Raw genomic sequence first — 20,961 nt, forward strand, 5'->3', positions numbered from 1 at the left:
AAAGTGATGAAATAGGTATAAAGAAAACATGAACATCTCCATATACGTTGAATTAGTATTTATGTTTAATAATAATGATTTAATTTAATAATTTAATTCTGCATATAAAAGTGAAACAATAAAACCCGATTGGAAGAAATGTTGAATAATGAAAAATTAAATCTGTCATATTTAAAATTAACGCCTATAAAAAGATAAATATCAAAATAAAGAAACGTCAAATTTTATCTATCAAATTATTAAAATAACTAATTTTAAAATAGAAGAGACCTAAAATAAAGAACATTTAGATGCATTAATATATCAGAAGGTCTAAGAAATTAATGAAATTTATATATATATATATATATATATATATATATATATATATATATATATATATATATATATATATATATATAATTTCATTTGAATTAATAGAAATAAAAATTAAACCACAACAACGTAGCTGGACGACTTTTGCCAGCCCGTGGGCTGAATTGAGTAGGTGCCTAGCGAAACTGAAGGGGACTCGTTAAGGTGCGTTAAACAAAATAAAAGAAAATGAATGATAAAAATGAAAAGGACGATATGGAAACAATAAAAGGAATGCTCTAACAGATAAAAGGTAGTCTCAAGAGCATGGAAGAAAAAATAGACAGAAATGCTTATATTATAGATGAATTATGACAAGAAAATCAAAGGCTTAATCAAATAATAGCCGAACAAGAAGAAAGACTGGAAAATGTAGAGAGAGAAAGGAGGCGCAATAATATAATAATTCAAGGAATCGAAGATGGGGAAAATGAAAGTCAACAAAAAATAAAATAAAAGATCCAATTCATAATGGAGAAAATATTGGTAGAAGTCGACCTGGAATATGATTTAGTAGAATGCTACAGAAGAGGAGCATTTAAAATAAACAAAAGGAGACCGATTATGGTTAAAATAAAAAAATTGGAAAAAAAAATAGAAATTATGAACCAAGCTAAAAACTACTCAAAGAAAGTGTAAATAGAAAAGAAAAAGTTGTTACTTAAATTGAAATTAGCCAGAGAACAAGGAATATAACAAATTGTAAATAACAAAATATACGGAGTAGATGGATATATGGAGGAAAGGTCGAGAGAAAATGACGACAGGAAACGTGCGATCTTTACCCAAAAAATGGAAGAGGGATTAAAGAGAAGTCAAAAAACTAGTAATTAAAGAAAAGAACATTGATATATTGGAAGTCGATAACGCAATGGAATGGATATACCTGAAGGTAGAAATAAGGAAAACAAATGGAAGGATGTAGTGAGAAAGGCATCATGGAATATCAACACAATGCTGGCAATTGGAAAAATGGAAGAAATTGCAAAAGAAATGGAATGGAAATGGAATACAAGATAGACATATTGGCACTCCAAGGAATACAATAGAAGAGAAAAGGACAAATAAATAAGGAGAAATATACTCTATTTTATGGCGGGAAAGATAAACAAAGAAGGAGCGGTACAGGTTTTATGATCGGCAAAAGAATGAAACGAAATGTGCTGGAATATGAAGTTATAATTGAGAGAATAGCAAAGCTAAGAATAAAAAATAGTATAGCAAACACAACAATAATTAATATTTACGCACCAACAGAAGAAGCAAAAGACGAAGGCAAAGATGAATTCTATGAAAACCTGGTTAAGGTATGCGAGGACGTCACAAGACATGATACATTATCAATTATAGGAGATATGATTACAAAAATAGGAAAAGAAGACTACTGAAGAAGTGTGGCAGGAAAACACACCCTACAAGAAGCCGAGGAATTCAGCATGTACTGGTATATTGGTAGCACTAGCTTTAAACATAAGAAAGAACATAAAATCATGTGGATGATACCAGGAAGAACCTAGGGAAACCAAATAGATGACGTCTTAATATCAAAAATGATACAAGATGTAAGATCATACAGAGGTAGTGAGACTGATCATCACTTAATAAGAAAACGAGGGAGGAAGAATACAGAAAAGAAATAGAAAACTACAAAAAGTAAAGAAAAAGATACTATAGATGAGCAATGGGAAAAGATTAAGAATAGTGTTATAAATGCAACGCAGAAAGTCGTTGGTACAAAAGATATTAGAAAAAATAAAGATTGGTTTGACATGGAATGTACAATAGAAATTAAAGAGAAAAAAGAAGCTAGGTTAAAATGGCTACGAACTATGAAACAAGATGATTATATAATATACAGAAAAATAAGAAAAGAGAGCACAAAGATAATAAAGACAAAGAGAATAAAATGAATATAAACAAAAAACTAATAATATATGAGAGGAGAATAATTAGGAAAATGAGTATAGAGGACTTACGAACTATGAAATTAAGAATATATTAGAAAATGAAGATATAGTAAATACAATTACAGCAAAAAGAATACAATGGCCCGGACACATTAAAAGAATGGAAAAACGGCAGGGTACAAGGAAAGTCACAGAATGGAGACCGAGCGAGAAAAGATTGCTTGGTAAACCAAAAAATAGATGGGAAATTCAGATTATGCAAGATATGGAAAATCTGGGCGTACTACGTCGATAACATTGCAATATTAAAAGATATGATATGGAATTCTACTCAAAAATCAAAAATATAACTAATTAATTAATTCTTGATCTTGAAAACAGCATAAAGTTTTGTTTTAAATTGAAAAAAAGTCCGATAGAAGCTGGAATATTAAAAACTGTAAATGGGATAATGTAATAACTTTGAATACTACGAGTATTTACAGGCGGTATGGGCAATTTCAAACGTGGAAATGTCAGTCAATGACGAACTATCGTGGTGTCTTTCGACCCCAAAAATATTTATTACCCATAAAAATATTAGTATTTGTACCAACAAAATAAATGAAAATAAAAAAATGAATATTTCTGTGTTTTCAGATTAACCATTCTACAGTGCGATATCGCACTCAATATCAGACAAAACATATGCTCAAGTAAAAGAAAGATTTTAAGTTATAATTTGATTCCATAAAACTTCATCTCAAAAAAAGTTTTAATATGAAATAAAGTGAGGATTGCAAATCTCACTCCCGTATAATGAAGAGGGGTATATTGAAAAAATACTTGTGGTTAGTCCTTTGAGAGTGTACGAAGATTACAGAATTTACTAGCTTTACTGAAATTTTAGATAAAAATGTTGTTTTGGAATCCAGGATCATCAAAATATATTATAAATGTATTGTAGGTTTACTAATGTATACATTATTTTAGTTCTAATAGTTTTGATTTTCGTGTGTATTATAAAGGAAAATTATTTTTTTTTCTGCTAAATATTCCTTAATCATTACCCTCAAATACAAATTACATCTTCTTTCCAAAGGAAAATATAAATAGTTGAATAAGCTTAATCTTACCCTTTTATAAATTCTCTGTACATCTTCCATGACTTGTGAGAGACGGGCAACCAAATGATTAGAATAAACTTCGGATAAGGCAGCATGATCTCTACTTAAATTCTTTGTTTGAGCAACCAATTGCTGCCAGCACGTATAACTTGAAAATAAAGGCCACTGTTCTCTTCTGAAACAACACAACAACTATTCAATTCAAAAAGTAACGTGTATGAATACTAAGTTTCAGATAATTTTATCTCTCTATAATTATGTTGACCATACACTCCAATGCAACAAAATGTATGCTTCTTCCATTAAAAACTTCTTGCAACAGCTTCATTTCGCGCTGGACGTTGAATTCCGTACTTATTATGTTTAACGGCACTGTGGCTTTAAGGTGGCACTCAAGAATCGAGTTTGTTACGATTCTCTATTTAAAATTACATCGTAGCAAAAAATTCAAAAACAATGTATTTTCAATCGATGGGTGGGTGATAACGATTAGTAGGTAGATCCGTGTTTCCTAACGTTGGGCCCACACCCCACAGAGGGCGATTTGATTGTGAAGGGGCAATTTGAAAATGGACTCAACACGAGTTTAACTCTATTGCTCTGGGCCATTTAAATAGTATGGGAGATTTCGGTGCAAAAATTGAAAAAAAAATAATTGCGGCCAATAAATATTATAAATTCGTTTAACCACACCAAAATATCAACTGGATTTTTGGTTAACTTTCCTGCGGCAGACGGCAGGCTCCGAGTGGACTCACGGACGCTTTGACATTCCGCTAAACAACCCATTTGTTCGCATCTGACTCAAAGATTTTCAATTAATGAGGAAGGTAAGTTGACGCGACTTTAAGAATGAGGAGTCAGTTAAAACTTCATTTTTATATAAAAGGAGCGATGGCATGACTTTGTGAAGAAACATATCAAATATCGAAATTTAATCAAATTTGCAAGAAAATTATTGGTTGCGTTTCCATTTTTATATTTGGCTGAATGTGGATTTAGTGCTGTAAATGACTTACTAGTAAAAAAAGAAATCGTCTATAACAGAACGGGGAGACTTGAGGCTGAAGCTAACCAAATTGGAAGCTAACATAAAATCTCTGTGCATCAAGCGCAAAGATCTGACTAAATTTCAAATATTAATTTATCATAGAAAACATCTTAAAAAATTTATTGCTATAGCTGTTACCACCTGGTGCCCATATAATTTCACTATCTGCAGCTTTTATATCCCTCCCAACTACCCCTTAAAATAAACTGAACTTCTCGACCTAATTTACGAACTTCCCCAACCTTACATTATAGTTGGTGGATTCAACGCTCACAACACAATGTGGGATCAAATTTCACAATGATGAGATAAAAAACTGTCGAAAACGCACAATTGTACAGGTTCCTGCTTGCTGAATACCTTTTCTTCCATTGATATCAGTTTTAGTGATCCCAAATTTGTTCCCTTACTAAATTGACACACTGCCAATGATCTCTATGACAGTTATCATTATCCCATTATTATATACTCTAATAATCCCAGTCAAAATGACACTTTACTCAATTCGTATCGGCGCCTAAACAACGTTGACTGGACTAATTATACCTCCCAAACAGAAGCCTGCTTTATCTTTCTCAGATAATATGAGCGACAACCTGCCAACCTGCACCGGTAAAAGTCTTATTACTCAAAATCGAAAAACTGCACCATGGTGGAACTCCAACTGCACATACGCCGTAAATCAACCGAAAATTGCGCTAAATTTATACCGTCGAAACAAATCACTAGAAAATCTTATCTAATATCTAATAAATCTCAAAACAACCAGTGCCAAAACCCGTTATATTATAAAACAAAGTAAAGTATCTTCCTTCAGAAATGATATGTCATCCATTAATATGAATACAAATTCCACTGAAGTCTAGAACCAAATTAGGCAAATTCAAGGAAACAATACCAATACGTTTCAATCTAAGTTCAAAAGCAAACCTTAACTATACCCTAAGATATTACATCTCTTAACTGTTCTTTCTCTTATTTTAAAGAATCCTCAGCCCTATCACACTGCAAAATACTGCCTCCAAACCAGATGATATCCCTTATCTTTCGATTGGTGGCTTACATAAGCTTCTAGAAGAGATTACAATCTAATATGGTCCACCCATTAATTTCCCAACCAATGGCTAGCATCTGCTACCTCTCCCAACTCTTTTCGCCCTATAGTACTCACTTGTACCATATGTAAACTATTAGAAAAAATGGTTAATAAACTTCTCCTCTGGTTTGTTGAATGTAAAACAATGTAATCTCTAAAGAGCCATCCGGATTTCAGTGAACTAGATCGCCTCAAGACAATCTAGTTGTTCTACAATCCCATATATCTGCGGCACAAAAAACAAGAAGTATTCGATATTGTTGGTGCTTTTGATACCATAAGTGGACAATCAATTTTAAATAAATTAACCTCACTCAATATCGATGGTCACATATTTTGTTTTATTCAGATTTTCCTAGCTATTAGATTTTTTAAAGTATCTGCTAATGGCACTCTATCTTCGACTTATATCCAAAATGATGGTGTCCCCCAAGGGTCCGATCTAAGCCCCTATCTATTTAATCTAGCTATTAACGATCTCTGCTCTGGTCTTCTTTATATGCAGACGACTTAATAATTTTTAGCCATGGCTCTTCCAGCAATAAATATTCTAAACAAAAATACAAGACTCTATAAGGACTAATTCTATCCGCAACAAAATCCAAAATTATTAAATTTAGTAGACGACCAACAACAATATCACCCTGTGTCTTTATCATCAAAGGCAAATGCTACAAACTATTAAACGTTATCAAAATCCTCTCACATTACGATTGGGGAGCTGACGAAAATTCTCTCTTCAAAATATATAGAGCCTTAATTCGCTCAAATATTGTCACATATATATCTCTGCCTCCAAATCTGGCCTTGACCTTTTATACTCGGTGCATAATACAGCTTTACGTCTTTGTCTAGCCCTATAGAAAGCCTTAACTATGAAGCCAATGAGCCTCCATTTTGGATCCGATGACAGCAACTACTTCTTTCATATACCGCTTTTGTATCATCTAACCCCTTAAGCCCTGTCTACCCACTATTCATAACCACTACCAAAAATTTATATCAACCATCAATCATTACACCAATAAAGCCTGTCCTATTTATTTTATCGCAGCTTCTAGATGGCACAGACCTGTCACAAACAAGCCCTTTCCCTATTCCCACTATCCCACCATGGAACATTGACCTTCCTTAATTCAATACATCCCTTACGAGATATGACAAACACTCAACAACCAAACAAGAAATCGAAAATGCTTTTAAGGAAATAACAATTAGTGGCAACTATGATCTAATTTTATATACGGATGCTTCCTATAATGAAACAGGAATAGGCTCCGCAGTTACAACGTCACAATTTCTAATCAAATTATCTCTAATTCCACCAGAGTTCATACAGGTGAACTATTTAGCATTCTACAAGCCATATTAAAAACATATTTACCGATCATCCTAGTGTCCAATCTATAGATGACTCCTATCAATCTTTATCATCACTAAAAATAACGGTTACTATCATCTGGTTACCTTCCCACATTGGAATCGTAGGTAACGAATTAGCAGACCAACACGCAAAAAGTGCTTTAACTCACACCAGAACCGATAATATAACTATCCATAAGGACTTAAAATCTCACTCTAAAAGAAAAACCAGAAAACGTGGCAGCAAAACTTGAACACTACCTTACACTCTAAATATCACACTCAACCAAGTAGCTTCACAGGCCTTTCCAAACGAGACTTAGCCATTGTAATACGGATAAGAATCGGACACTCAAACTCACCCATGGTTATCTGATGTCTTCTACGGCCAGACCTATTTGCACCATCTGAAGTTCCAATTTGACTTTAAAACACATATTAACTAAATACCACAAATTGCAGTTCCAATTCAAGACCAATTACAAAGACATTCTGAATGACATGGAGTAAATCTCTTTCGTGCTTCAATTTCTAAGGGATGTGAATCTTTACCATAAAATATAGAACAATAATCATATATTGATAAAGTGTTAATGTATGTTCTATGTATATACTAATATAATCGTAATCGCACCTGTGTAAGTGTAAGTAGCCATAGTAGTCTTCCTAAAACCTTCATTTAAGTTTCATAATAGAACAATTCGTTTTTTTAATATTAAAAATTGTGTCTATATTACTCAGGCTGATATGAAGTTTGGTATTCTACTCCCATATATTTAGCAGGTGAATCTGGTAGTTTTAATTTAATTTTCAATTTTAATTCAAAAAATTGTATTTTGTTTCTTCCAATTACAAAAAGTGTCAATCAAATTTTCAAAATAATTCATCATTTCAAATGTCTAGTTCTATGTGTCAAAATATTTTATCTTTAGTATATATTAGAAGGATTGTTGTATATCAGTTTAATTACAATGCATTTTAAACTGAGGATAATGTTAGATATGACTAATAAATTTTTCTTAGTTCTAAGTATCCAATATAGTTCTTATCAAATTAGTGTTTCAGTTTAATGCAACTAATTACTAATTCTTAATGTTTATATTATCATCCTGACATGTTGGCTATAGGCAACAAACAGGAAATTGATATCAAATGGTTATCGTTAAACCCACAGATTGGCGTATTAACATTCGTTTCATAATTTTTACATGAGATTATACATAATTTATATTATGCATTACACGTTATATTTCAATAATCCTTAAATAGGATCTTTTCGATATAGAAAAATTTCCAAAATGGCTGTGCTTTGTCAGTATTTCCAGAACAATACAGTTGATAACAATCACATACTAATTGAATATCAGATCTTCACAACATTATGTAAAAGGTAGAAACACATTTGGTACATGTCATTGCAGCAATAAACTCGAACTTCGCTCTTTATATTTAGTCAGTCTTTATGTCTATGTAAGGAGAACTAAATAGAAGTATAGATGATATTTTCGAGATATTTGAGGATAACACCTGTTTATGATCCGACACCACTACGGTTTATCTGAACATTCTTCTACATCTACCGTAGTAGAATCAAATAACATTTCGGTGCCGGCGATTTCGTGAGATGGGCTACATTTATAATTTTTTATTCTCAACTTGTATATATTCCACTTTATTCCCATTGCCAATGAAAAATCATATACATATATTAAGGTATTTATTAACAGAAACATATGGATTTCAGTATATATTACAAAATTTTTCATTTATATCTCTTCAACTGTGGTCGGCTATCAGGTGGATATGTCATCATCATTGACATTTATCTCGCTATAGTTTCAATCATCTGAGAAAAGATTTCCGCCAGTTATTCATTACAATCACTCAAATTTTCTGGGATGGTGGATGCAGAAGTAGTGGTCATGTTAGTACTTGTACTACTCGTCCATTGCTGTGGTAAATTATGGATTTTTAGTTGCAGTTTTAGTTTTTCCGTGTTAAACTAAAGTACCCAAAATAAATTTCTCCTCAATTTAAAGCTTTCATAAGTTAATGCAAGGGCCACTCTTTATATTTTTAGATGCTACAAATCTAAACAAGTTAGTACTGGTAACACTGCACTTTTTCAAATACCACTATTCTTCAATAGTGGTATATATAATTTGCCAATGAAATGTGAATATGTACGCGATATGACTTGCACATTTGCTGATAAAAGTACTTCATAAGCAATTGTGTTTCGCTGCTAAAGCGAATTAAAAAAGGTCGGATATTTCGTCTTGTACCTTAATTTATGAATGAATGAACAGAGAAATCTCTGGTCTCTCATTCCTCTGTGGGACCGTCGAGACTTCGCGGAGGGAGGACCTAGCTATACAGTTCTTCCGTCATTTGCTTCTTCAGTCTCTATTTTACCCTTTTACCTTTTTTTTCTGTTCAAAGCGAAACAGCGAACGTGCTCGCTGCTATCTAGGCAGTCTCCGTTGATAACATATACTTCAAAATATTTTCACTACTACTACTATTTTAGCATGAAGCACACGAAGAATGCGTACTCCGTACTCTCGTTTCTTCCTGCATGTTTGTTATATACAAATTATTGCCCAATATATACACACAATGGATTAATTAACATGGTGCAACATTTAAAAAGAAATGAAGATCAGAAGAATTTACAATCTTATTAGTTCAGTTTATATGATATACTTATTGGAGTGAAATGAAAATTCAGAGATAAATATTGCAGAACTAAAATATAACAAAAGTATTTTTGGTAAATATTCTTAACACTTACTTTTGTTTTTGTTCCTTATGTCGAAGTAAAAGCGTTTTGGCTAATTTGTCAAGATTTTTTGAATAATCTAGCTCCAATTCACCTCTTCTGCGGAAAACATCTTGAATCTCTGTTAAAAGAGCAACTTGCGCTTCCATACGCACATCTAGACATCTTAGTTGTTCGTTTAATTGCAATCGAATATCTAAAAAGACGAAACCAAAAATTAAAAACACAGCAATATTGCAAATTAACAAAAATTTTCTTGGAAGCAGTATACTTTATTGTGAATTATGTAAGAGTTCTTTATTAATTTCGGTTCATTTTATCTTTTTTTTAATCGAATTTCTGGAATAATTAGCGATATTCATACTGAATACACTGTTTAAACTGCCACTACTCAAATGCAATTGCACTGTTTGTTGCGCGTTTTCATAACCAAGTTATCGTTTCCTGATGCTATATAATATATAAATAAAAAAATATTATTTCTTGACAATTCTTATGATAATCGGTTTGTGAAATAATAAAATATTATTAATAAATACAACTTACAATGTTGTTAGTGCTTAATTTTGGATAGACTTCATCGATTATTGTGTTGCGTTTATTGTAGCTTCTCTTGTATGGGAAAAATCACATTTCTGTTAATTTAACTGATTTTTTTCCTGATAATGCCTAAAATTTCTTCTGTTTCGGCACATCTTTAGTTATACAGGAATTAAATGCAAAAAAAAACTGAGTCCGCTACATGTTTCCTGTGAGGAGATATCGCTTATACAGAGTATACAGACGAACGGACGGACAAAACTTTAATTTTTACAAAAAATGTGCAAAAGTATGAACAATCAAATCCAACTAAGCCCATTTTTTGTAATTTGTTCAAGTGCTATACAAAAAATCGCTGCTTCGATACCTTTTGATTGGCAATAGATAAGGAAGACAACCATAACGAAGATATCTCTAGAACAGGGCTTCTTAAACTTTTTTATATAGCGACCCCCTTCAAGCTTAGGAAATTTTAAACGACCCCCTCCTCCATATAAACGTTCAGTTGAAAATCGAGGAGCGCGTTGTATTTATTATTTTAAATGCTACTTCCATATTTTCATTTATAGGCCCTATATAACAGTTTTGCATTGCCACTTTTTTTTCAAAAAATAGTTATAATAAAACTACAATAGTATTTTGTGTGATTTTTATTTGTATTTATATTTGTACGTAGTGTGTATACTAATTTTAAAATTTTATTTATAATGATTGAAAAGTATCAGATCTTTGCGACCCTTTTTCAGTAGTCTCGCGACCCCCACAGTTTAAGAAGCCCTGCTCTAGAATGAGATTTAGCTTTTTTTTTAGTTAGCGCTAGCTTCTACAACTAAGATTCCCGATTTTTTTTTCTGCACAATCAAACTATCATTCAGGTTGAATATTAACTTAAATATGAAGTTTCAATGATAATATTTTTGTAACTAGACAGTTATAAAATTGTTCGGAAATCATTGCTTAGTGTTGTACTGCATTCTGTCAATATCGCTGATACTATGTCGCTTTGTTCTCTAAATATTTTCCATTTTACTTAGACCATCCGTCGCGTTTAAGAATACAATAGAATTATTCAGTTCCCGAGCTTTAATCGCTGGATTCTACCAGACAAAAGAATGCAATCAAAATGTATTCATATCCTTTTCAAAAACATTTTTCTTGTTCAGTGATGATCTTCTGTGTGATGTGGAATATATGTTTTATTTTTATATAAAGTAGAGAAAGTATATAGAGGTTTTTGAATATCATTAATCATTATTATAATGAAAATCAATCTATTTACAAGAAAACTTAATAGCAAAATGATTAAGTACCGTCGCAGAATTGAATACTCAGATTCATTACATAAATATTCAAATATTTAAATATAATATAAACGTTCTCGGTTCTACATCGTTTATGAGATTCTAAATAAAAGAAAGTCGATTGTTTTCAAATGATCAGTTAGAGAAAAATTTCTGCCCGAAAAATATGTGCACAGTTTTTTGGGACAGAAAAGGAGTATTGCTAGTGGAGTTTCGGCCTCGTGATGAGACAATCAATGCAGCGTCTTATTGTGAGACATTGAACAATCTGCGTCGTGCAATCCAGAACAAAAGACGTGGCAAGTTGAGTTAGGGCATCGTTTTGCTGCATGGGGCTAATCGGACCAAAGATCTCATCAAATCTTTTCAACGAGAAACTCTAGATCATCCTCCCTACAGCCCTGATCTGGCGCCCAGCGACTACCATTTGTTCCTGCACTTGAAGATACACCTGGGCGGTCAACATCTTCAAGACGATAACGAAGTCAAAACAGTTGTGCTACCGTGGTTAACAAGTCAGGTGGCAGAATTTAATGAGGAGGGTATTAAAAAACTGGTACCACGTTATAACAAGTGCCTCAAAGTAGTTTAAGGTAGAGGCTTTCATGTAAAAATAAAATTATTGCGATATCTTTGCACTTCTTTTTTTAATTCCAAAAACGGTACTTACTTATGCCTGGTATATTAAATAAAATGGCAGATAGTTTCTCATACAGATATCCATAAACAAAATACAAATAAAGAGGAAGAGGAACCAATTAGCAATGCACGGGCACCTAGATTTATTATAGACAATCAGAAGAATTTGAAATCAATATTCGTAAAAATCTAGTCGTATTGTTATTATAAGATTATCCAAGGTAGAGATTTAATCTAAAGAAAAAATTATGCTAGAAAATGAAATTACTTTGGTTATGAGGGATAAACTGTATATATTGGAAAACAAAATAAAAGTAAACACACTATGGTTGAAGAATCTTATCATCTCTCACTACAATAACCATGTGAATATCCATCTCATTAAGTAAAAAAAAAAAATGTTATTTATTAGGTATTGGTGAGCTTTCAGTCATTATGTACTACTTACTTTTCATATTTAATTGTAGTTTATAATTTCTCTTGTTGTACTAACATGTCAGTTCTGCACTTCTTTTGATATGCTAAAGTACTTCTTCATTTCATATAGATACGTTTGTATTTTGTGGTTTCGATTTTAGCTTCTCTGCATTACGTAACCAGATTCAGTGCATCTAACAAACATTTTACTATTTGTCATAGTTTCTATTACTTTTATTCTACATTGATCCTAACGCTAAATGATTATGAAGAGTTTGGGTGCTATATGTTATAAGCTATTGCTTTCTGAACATACCTATGTTTAATTCACATGGCCAGAAATTACTGATTAATTTATAAAGCTGAACATCAGCCCATGTGTACATTGTATATATATTTCGTATGCTAAATAACTAGACATCAGGTATTGATGTATATAAAAATATGTACATATGTGTTAGTATGAGATTAAAGCGACACCAGTTATTTTGTAGGTATTATTGCGTGTATTGTGTCTGTCATACTGTGTAAACGTTCCAAGTTATATTATGGCATTTTCAGAACATTATCGATTATTTGTTTAGTAGATACATTGACCTCAAGTTCAGTTGGAAATCATTAGTTCAGTTTTTCAGACATTTTTTTATCAGTGTATTCTAATCAATAACATTTATGGATATTTGTGTTTATTTAATATCCATTATAGGATTTGAATTCGAGGAACAATGCAATCAACTTTTTTCAACGCAGCGGAAAAAATTGTTTTCTGGTAAACGCTACTTCCAGTAAACATGTTTTTCTCCATGAACCAACCAACTGTTAGCTTAAACGAGCTATTGTGGATTTGTCAGTGAATAACTCTCTCAATATATGAATACATTTTTAAAAAACAATTAATCTGGAATATACATTAATTTCTTCACCAGCCGTTAAAATATTTATCTACAGGGCATAACTATACATAGAGTTTACAATAAAATAAAACAAACTTTTGACAAGATTAGCAAGAAAAACACTAAGAACAATAGTGTTCATTTCTTTATCATACTCAATTTCGACAAAACTTACATACTAGTGGGTTGAAGACAAAAAAAATGTTTTCTACCTCCTAATACCTCAATTTATATATAATTTTCTGCCAAAGTAAAAAATAATTATGAAATCATGGTCCAGTAGTGCGTTACCTTTAAACAATTATAAGAACATCAAAACAAAATATGTAAAAAAGATTGATTCATTTTGAAACACATCATTAAAAACGATTAAACTTGTTAGCTTGTTAGTAAACGAAAAACGAACTCGTAAAATCACACCTGAGGTAAGACGATAATGTACAGTAATGAGGGACTATTAAAAATAAATTCCTCTACCTGTTAGGGTATCTTCAACAGACACTAAGAGAGTTTCATTGATTTGGTGAGCCTCTTTAGGATTAGACATTTTATTTCTTAGAATGTTTTGTGACACAGGACGTGATGAAAATAATACGCCCTGAAATAAAGTTCTTGAAGATGATATTCATTTATCATACTCGTAAATGGGAAAAATCTTAGACTTTAGATCGAGGTTGTGATGTCTAACGACACGGAGCAGAGAAAGATAAGAAACCGAGAGCTAAATATTTCGATGTATAATTACACAGGCTTACAAAAAAAATTGTTTTTTTGGGTGCCTAGTATTTTTGAGCTGATTTTAACTATATTTTTATTGCTGAATCTAAATATGAAAGCAGTTTTTCTGTATCAGCTCTAGATTTTTAGATAAATTCACTTGTCTATCAATGATTTTTTCTATTTAATACTTTCAAGTATGGGTGTTGTAAAATTTGTACAGGAATAGATTCTTGTATATTTTCCTTATTGTCAGTCTTCTTTTGTAACAAATTGAATTTAAAATAATAATATTTATGAAATAACTATTTTAAAAAATAATTATTATTTTAATTCATTTATTACAAAAAGAAGACTAACAATATGAGATATATAGTTGATTGGTTGACAAACTGTTAACAAGTGGGATTTAATCCTACTTATTAGTGTCATCCAGTTAGTTCCATAGAAATCCGATAGATGGAGCTGTTCAGTATCTGAAGTGACCTTCAAAACTTCAACTGCGGTTGAGAGTTGAGGTTAGTTTGTGAATTCCCGCGGTGCATTTAGATAGAAGTTAGCGTCGTATGGAATTTCTCTTTAGTAACGAGTTGTTGAAAAGTAAATCTAAAACGTAGATTGTTAATGTGAATTGCTGTATTTGTGTTCTTGAATAGAAATAAAATGAGTTCAAGTAGAAGAAGCTGTGTACATCATCCTGATATTATTTGCTATATATGGGGAGAATACTGGAAAACAGAAAAACTATTAGTGACTTTATCAAGAGAGCTTGGTTATCTTGGATATTTTGGTGTTAAGTTTGGTGATCAGGATAAAACCTGGGCACCACATATTGTCTGTAAAACTGTACAGAGCATTTACGACAGCGGAGTTCCGGGAATAGAAAAAGTCGTTCGGAGTACCAACCAAAAAATCACTTCGATGACTGTTATTTCTGCCTAGTAAATATTACTGGAATCAATCGAAAGAACCGTAACAAGAGCAGTTTCTTGGGACACCACGAGCTGTTACTTAATACAGAGCAACTTTATCAAAAAGTATAACTATTCCCAGAATTTTTAAGAAAAATTTGATCAAAATCAATTGATAATTGGCGCAGTGAATGAATTAAAAAAAATGAGAAACGCGTTTTTTGCGTTGTTGGCGGCGGCTCGAGTAGGCGCTATAAAATCAAGCGCGCGATAAAAAATGATTATATTTCAGCGAGTTTTCATCGTATCCTGATGTTTTTTTTTTAATTTCGGGTAGCTCAAACAGATATTTTGAATGGAGACATCAAAAATAATTTTCCATTAAGCAAAACTTCTTGCGCTATAACACTGCTCTTATTTGAGGTTTAATCCCCTCGTTAGAAAAGGTTTCACGCGCGCCCGTTATGAGGTTTTTCAGCCAATTTTTTCGTTCGGGAAAACCGGCTAGCATTTTCATATCCGACCTGTACTGACTTTAAGAAGTGGCGTTTGGTGATGTACTAAGTTGGGGCCGCCAGTTTACAAGGTGAAATGGCGCGCACCTTATCGACCCTGTCTTTTGTAGCCAGCTCTGGGACTAAAAGGATGATGACACTATACTATATCTTATGAAAGACAATACAAGTCACTGAAAATAAATAAAAAAAAGATGAAATTGTGATGGTAATGACATATAAGGGAGAACGAGATAAAAGAGCAAATCAATCAAAGGAAATAGAAGTACAGAAAGGGAAAAAGTAGTTAGGGAGAATGACAAATAAGAGAAAGAAATTACAGGAAACCATTGACTCAAATGACTTTGAATTAGATTACGGCATTAACAAACCAGGAAATAACAAAAAAAAAAATGAAAAAATAATTTTTGGAAATATAAGTGATGACACAGACCTAAGCAACATGATTATCAAAGTCATAATTCATTTTATTCATTTAAACGTAACTGTAAATAATTATAATTTTTAAATGCTCCTTATTCGTATACCAACAACTGCCAACTGTATTTTGATATTGTGACAAGAGATCTGTTAATTATTATAATTATTCGATTTGTCAATATTTTGAAAGCGATTATAATCTTTATTTTGCAGAAATCCACTGTAATTTTGTTTATTAGGCGCATTGTCAATCATCAATTCGGAAGTACCGAAATCTCTTTACATGTTTGAAACATTAAATGATGAAGAATTATGCAAAACAAATATTTTTTCTTGAAGATACTTTTTACAGTGTAGACAATTTTCGTTGTAAGTTTAACGACGACGTTATTACAAAAATCATTCGTTCGTGTTACTCTCAGGTAGTGAACTAATTTTCCCTTTTATTATTTAATATTTCATAAACATCTGCCTCATTCCTGTTTCATTCTTTTTGTTGTCTGACCCTGATAATACAACTAAGTATGTATATACCTTTGTAATATTCTCTTTCTCTCTTTCTCTTTTCTTTATGAATGGCATTAGCTATTATTACTACATCCATTAATATTTTTTATGTTACTATGTTACACATTTTTATATTACTCTGTTAATACTGAATCACTTCGTAACCAAATATATTTTATAATAATAACTGTGTCCCCTCTTCTCCAGCATATTGTCAAAAACCGAATTCCTCTCTACAGTGGCACTTTTTCATATTCTCCTTCTTACACCTATTTATCCGCGATATCGTAGTAGAGAATTGTTAGGAGTTGACAAGATGCTAAATACCTATCATGAATGTAAGATATATGTAAAATTCAGAACTAAGATGCACAATTACAGATATTATAATAGCAAGAAAAAACATCTTTCATTTAAATCCTTTCATTTTTATATATAATATATATATATATATATATATATATATATATATATATATATATATATATATATATATATATAGAAAAAGTTACCGCAATAAAATAAAACTAGAACAGGGTGTTGAAGCAAAAATCCAATTATATTATAATATTCATTCAGAAATTTTTCATCAGATTAACCTTTTGGTTCTAAAGTAGTAATGTTAAATTCAATGATAATTACAATAATTTTTTGTCTAGCTGCAACTATATATGTAAAGTCGTCAGTGAAGACAGAAAAATAAACTGCTACTTCATACATGGACAGAAGCCTTGGAAAAGGTGAAAAATATAGGTGTCTGATATGGATGGAAGAATGGAAAACCTATATAAACATACAAATGATTATATAAGAGGGATCAGTAACTACTTGAAAGTATATTGTGAGCAAAGCACGGATATAACGTGAGCCCCCTCTTGTTCACATTTATAATAGATGAAGTAAATGGGGAAAGTGTGGATATCCGAATTTTGCCATGCGAATAACTCCGTGTAACTATCTATTATGAATATATTTATCATAAGAAAGTCATAATCAGCAGGCAGAATTCAAATAGACACACTTATCTCATCATAATTGTCTACGGCCATGCGAAACGTTTATTTGTAGAACATATCGACTTCTAAGATTAATTGACGAGTTTAAACTCGAGTTGGACTTGAAAACTCAGATAATCATCGACGCGTCATACCTAACATCAATCGATGAGTTAGTTATATACATATATATAAAATAGAAATATAATACATAAGATGCAGCTAATGCCAAATTAGCAACAATTCAAAGATATACAACAATAACAATAATATTAGTGAGGATAACTCCATAAGAGTAGCTGAGTTGTATATGACGTCAATAAATTATGTAGTACTTGAGTATATATTTACTTATTTGTGGGTACACTGTCTTTATATTAACTCTTGAACGTATATCTATGTACTTTACCATATATCAACGTTAAACATTATGTAAGATTAATAAGTAATTATTTATATACAAATAATAATTGTAGTTTACGTATTCTCGTAAAACTTTTATCAATTAGTGTATCAGACGTAATTGTAATTAAAATTAATCAATAGTTGGGTGGAATTTAACCTGATTTTCCACTAAGTTAGTTAAATAACGAGCTTTTATTGTTTTAAAGTTTTTTTCATTTTCTGCTCAGTAGTTTCTAAGACGTTTTTTTGATTTCTTATTCTAGCTTGTTTTCTCTCTAACCTTCAAACATCCATAAATCTTAGTCGTTAGTATTCAGCAATTGATTAGAGTGATGCGCCCATATTTTGTTATCTTGATATCTATTTTATTTTTCCCACTTACTCTAATTTTTTGGTAGGTAGAAGTTTAGAATTTCTGCATTTTTTAATTTTCTTCCATCTCATTTGATTTTTCATCTTCGTGTTTTCTTTTTTCCTGTCTACACGTTATTTTGGCTAGTGCCCTCATCTTTTGAACTGCTCCCTATTTGCTATTGTTACTGATTCTAACAACTTGATTATGGCTTTTTTTCGCACAAATTGGTCTGCATTCCTGATTGTATCAATCTATTTTTTTGTTTTGTTTCATCTTTCCTAGCCGCTTTTGCACAGTTTCTAACAGTTCGTTGAATTTTTTTCCATCTCTCTTTTATTTCTTGGTTATCCTGACCCTGCCTCAGTTTTTCAGTCCTACAAAAAGCTTTTTTATCGTATTCTTTTTTAGTCGTTGAATATCATATCTTTTTATTCCTTTCGTTTTTTGTTGTCAATGTTTTTAATGTATTTCCAGAATGTCTAGAAAGTGATCTTTATTTATACCCTTCTTGTATCTTCAAAGCATCATTGATGTTTTTCTATTGAAACGTGGTTTATCGAGCATTGAGTTTTTTCAATTGGATAGCTTTGTATATATTCTTTTTCTTCATCATTTTTTCCTTTTGTAGGTCCATAAACTATAATAGTGATTTTGGTATAATTCCATCTTAATTGTAGAAGACTCAATGTTGGAAGTGCACTACTCTACTTGCCTATTTTTTCTTAGCAGAAAGTGTTCACCGTAACGCCTTTTATTTTCTGTTCCACTGCTAAACATTGTGTTCTCTCTCCCTCTCTCTCTGTTCTCTCTCCTAACCGTTTTATTTTTTTCCCTTTTTGCAGATTCTCAAAGCTGAGATTTGTAAACCGTATTTTCTATTCCATACAAATTAAGGTGGAGGTTTTGTCCTTGAATAGAAATGTTTCTGAATCAAATCCGTCACTTACCCGGGCCACTTTAAGTCTCTACACTAATTCACTATTTCAGGTTACGTAATTTCTCGTGGTGGCGTTGGAAGAAAGGCGACAACATCGGGAATGTTAAATCATTTAAAAAATAAACACAATAAATAAAACAATAAAGAATATCATAAGTTGGTATCCACGTTCTCTAAGGGGCAAGAAACTACAAATCAAGATACAAATGTAAGTAATAAACCTTCAACGTCAAAAAAACAATTAACTCTTGGAAAATGTGCAGAAATTAATAAACTATGGGATATTAATGACCCCAAGGCAAAAAAGTATCATGTGTTAATTGCTGAAATGATCGCACTTGATAATGAGGCAGTAAATATAGTAGAAAGGGCTGGTTTTAGAAGACCGATAAATAGCGCTTTGCCGTGGTACAATATACCAAGTCGTCCTTACTTTTCAGTCAATGTGATTCCAGAAATGTATCGTAAAGTGGTTGAGAAAATTAGTTTACTTTCCGAGACAGATTATATTTCCGTAACGACCGACATGTGGACGTGCTTGCATAATCATAACAGTTTTTTAAGTTTTACTGCACATTTTTATTGACCTCCAATTCAACCTCAAACATGTAGTATTGAGCATCAAGCATTTTGAGGGACAACACACAGCAACGAATATAGCTATGAGTTTACAGGAAATTGCAAATTTGTGGGACATCTGTGAAAAAATTCATATTGTTATTCATGATAACGGACGAAACATAGTGAAAGCTGTTAGTGATGCAGAGTTCGCCTCAGCACGTTGTCTCATTCATACTATTAAATTGACTGTCAATGATTGTCTAAAAGTTCAGTTAGATGTGACTTAAATGATAGCTACAGGTAGAAAAATCGTAACCCATTTTAATCATTCTGGTACTGCACAAGAAAAACTGCATTCTGTCCAAAAAGATTTGGGTCTCCCTCAACATGAGTTAGTCCAAGATGTTAGCACGCGTTGGAATTCTACATATTATATGCTCGGAAGGCTAATGCAACAAAAACGGGCCATTTCTGTCTATCTGACGGACTGTCATATTGTCAATTTGACTGCTGCACAATGGCAGCTTTTGGAGCATCTTTTAAAATTATTGCAACCATTTGAGGAGATAACAAAACTTATAAGTTTCGGCTACGCTTGCATTTCTAAAATTATTCCGTATGTTGCTACCTTAATACGATATTACAATAAAATGAGCACGTCAAAAGAGCTAACACCCAAATTAAGCCAGGCTATACTCGTCATAAAACAAGGGTGACAAGAACGATTTGAAGACATTACAAAGAGTAAAAATCATTTGGTTGCTACCTTTCTCGATCCAAGATTTAAAATGAATGTTTTCACCAATCAACTGCAACATAAAAAAGTTAAGCAGTATGTATTAATCGATAGCATAAAAATGAGCTGTAAAGAAACAAGCGACGATAGCGCGAGTTCGTCCCCTACTTTGGCCAAGAGGATGAGAACTGAAGAGCAAAGTCTAAATCAGACTATTCATTCTACTTTTATGGATTGCTTCGAAGAGCTGATAGCAGAAAAAAGCACAGCTTCTGGAAACACATCAACAGAAAAAAAGCAGTTTCAACAGAAATGGATCTTTTCTTAGATATTAGTAATATATCACGTCATGACAACCCGTATACATGATGGCAAGCAAGGAAATTTGAATTTCCGTGTTTGATTAAGATTGCAGCAAATATTTGTCGTCGCCAGGAAGTAGTGTTTATTCAGA

The 20,961-nt window shown here is 32.0% G+C and overlaps 1 protein-coding gene across 3 annotated transcripts in view; it reads right to left on the reverse strand.

The window, feature by feature from the left end:
* LOC130451278 (SLIT-ROBO Rho GTPase-activating protein 1-like) overlaps window positions 1-20,961 on the reverse strand; it is an 86,837-nt gene that overhangs the window by 18,510 nt on the left and 47,366 nt on the right. For all 3 annotated transcript variants that reach the window (XM_056790188.1, XM_056790189.1, XM_056790187.1), the window contains 2 exons: window positions 9,671-9,854; window positions 3,377-3,542 (listed from right to left, as the gene is read on the reverse strand). In XM_056790188.1, the coding sequence (XP_056646166.1) occupies window positions 3,377-3,542; window positions 9,671-9,854 (350 nt within the window). The remainder of the gene's footprint in view (window positions 1-3,376; window positions 3,543-9,670; window positions 9,855-20,961) is intronic.

This window comes from Diorhabda sublineata, chromosome X (assembly GCF_026230105.1).
Source record: "Diorhabda sublineata isolate icDioSubl1.1 chromosome X, icDioSubl1.1, whole genome shotgun sequence".
Classification (NCBI taxonomy): Eukaryota; Metazoa; Arthropoda; class Insecta; order Coleoptera; family Chrysomelidae; genus Diorhabda; species Diorhabda sublineata.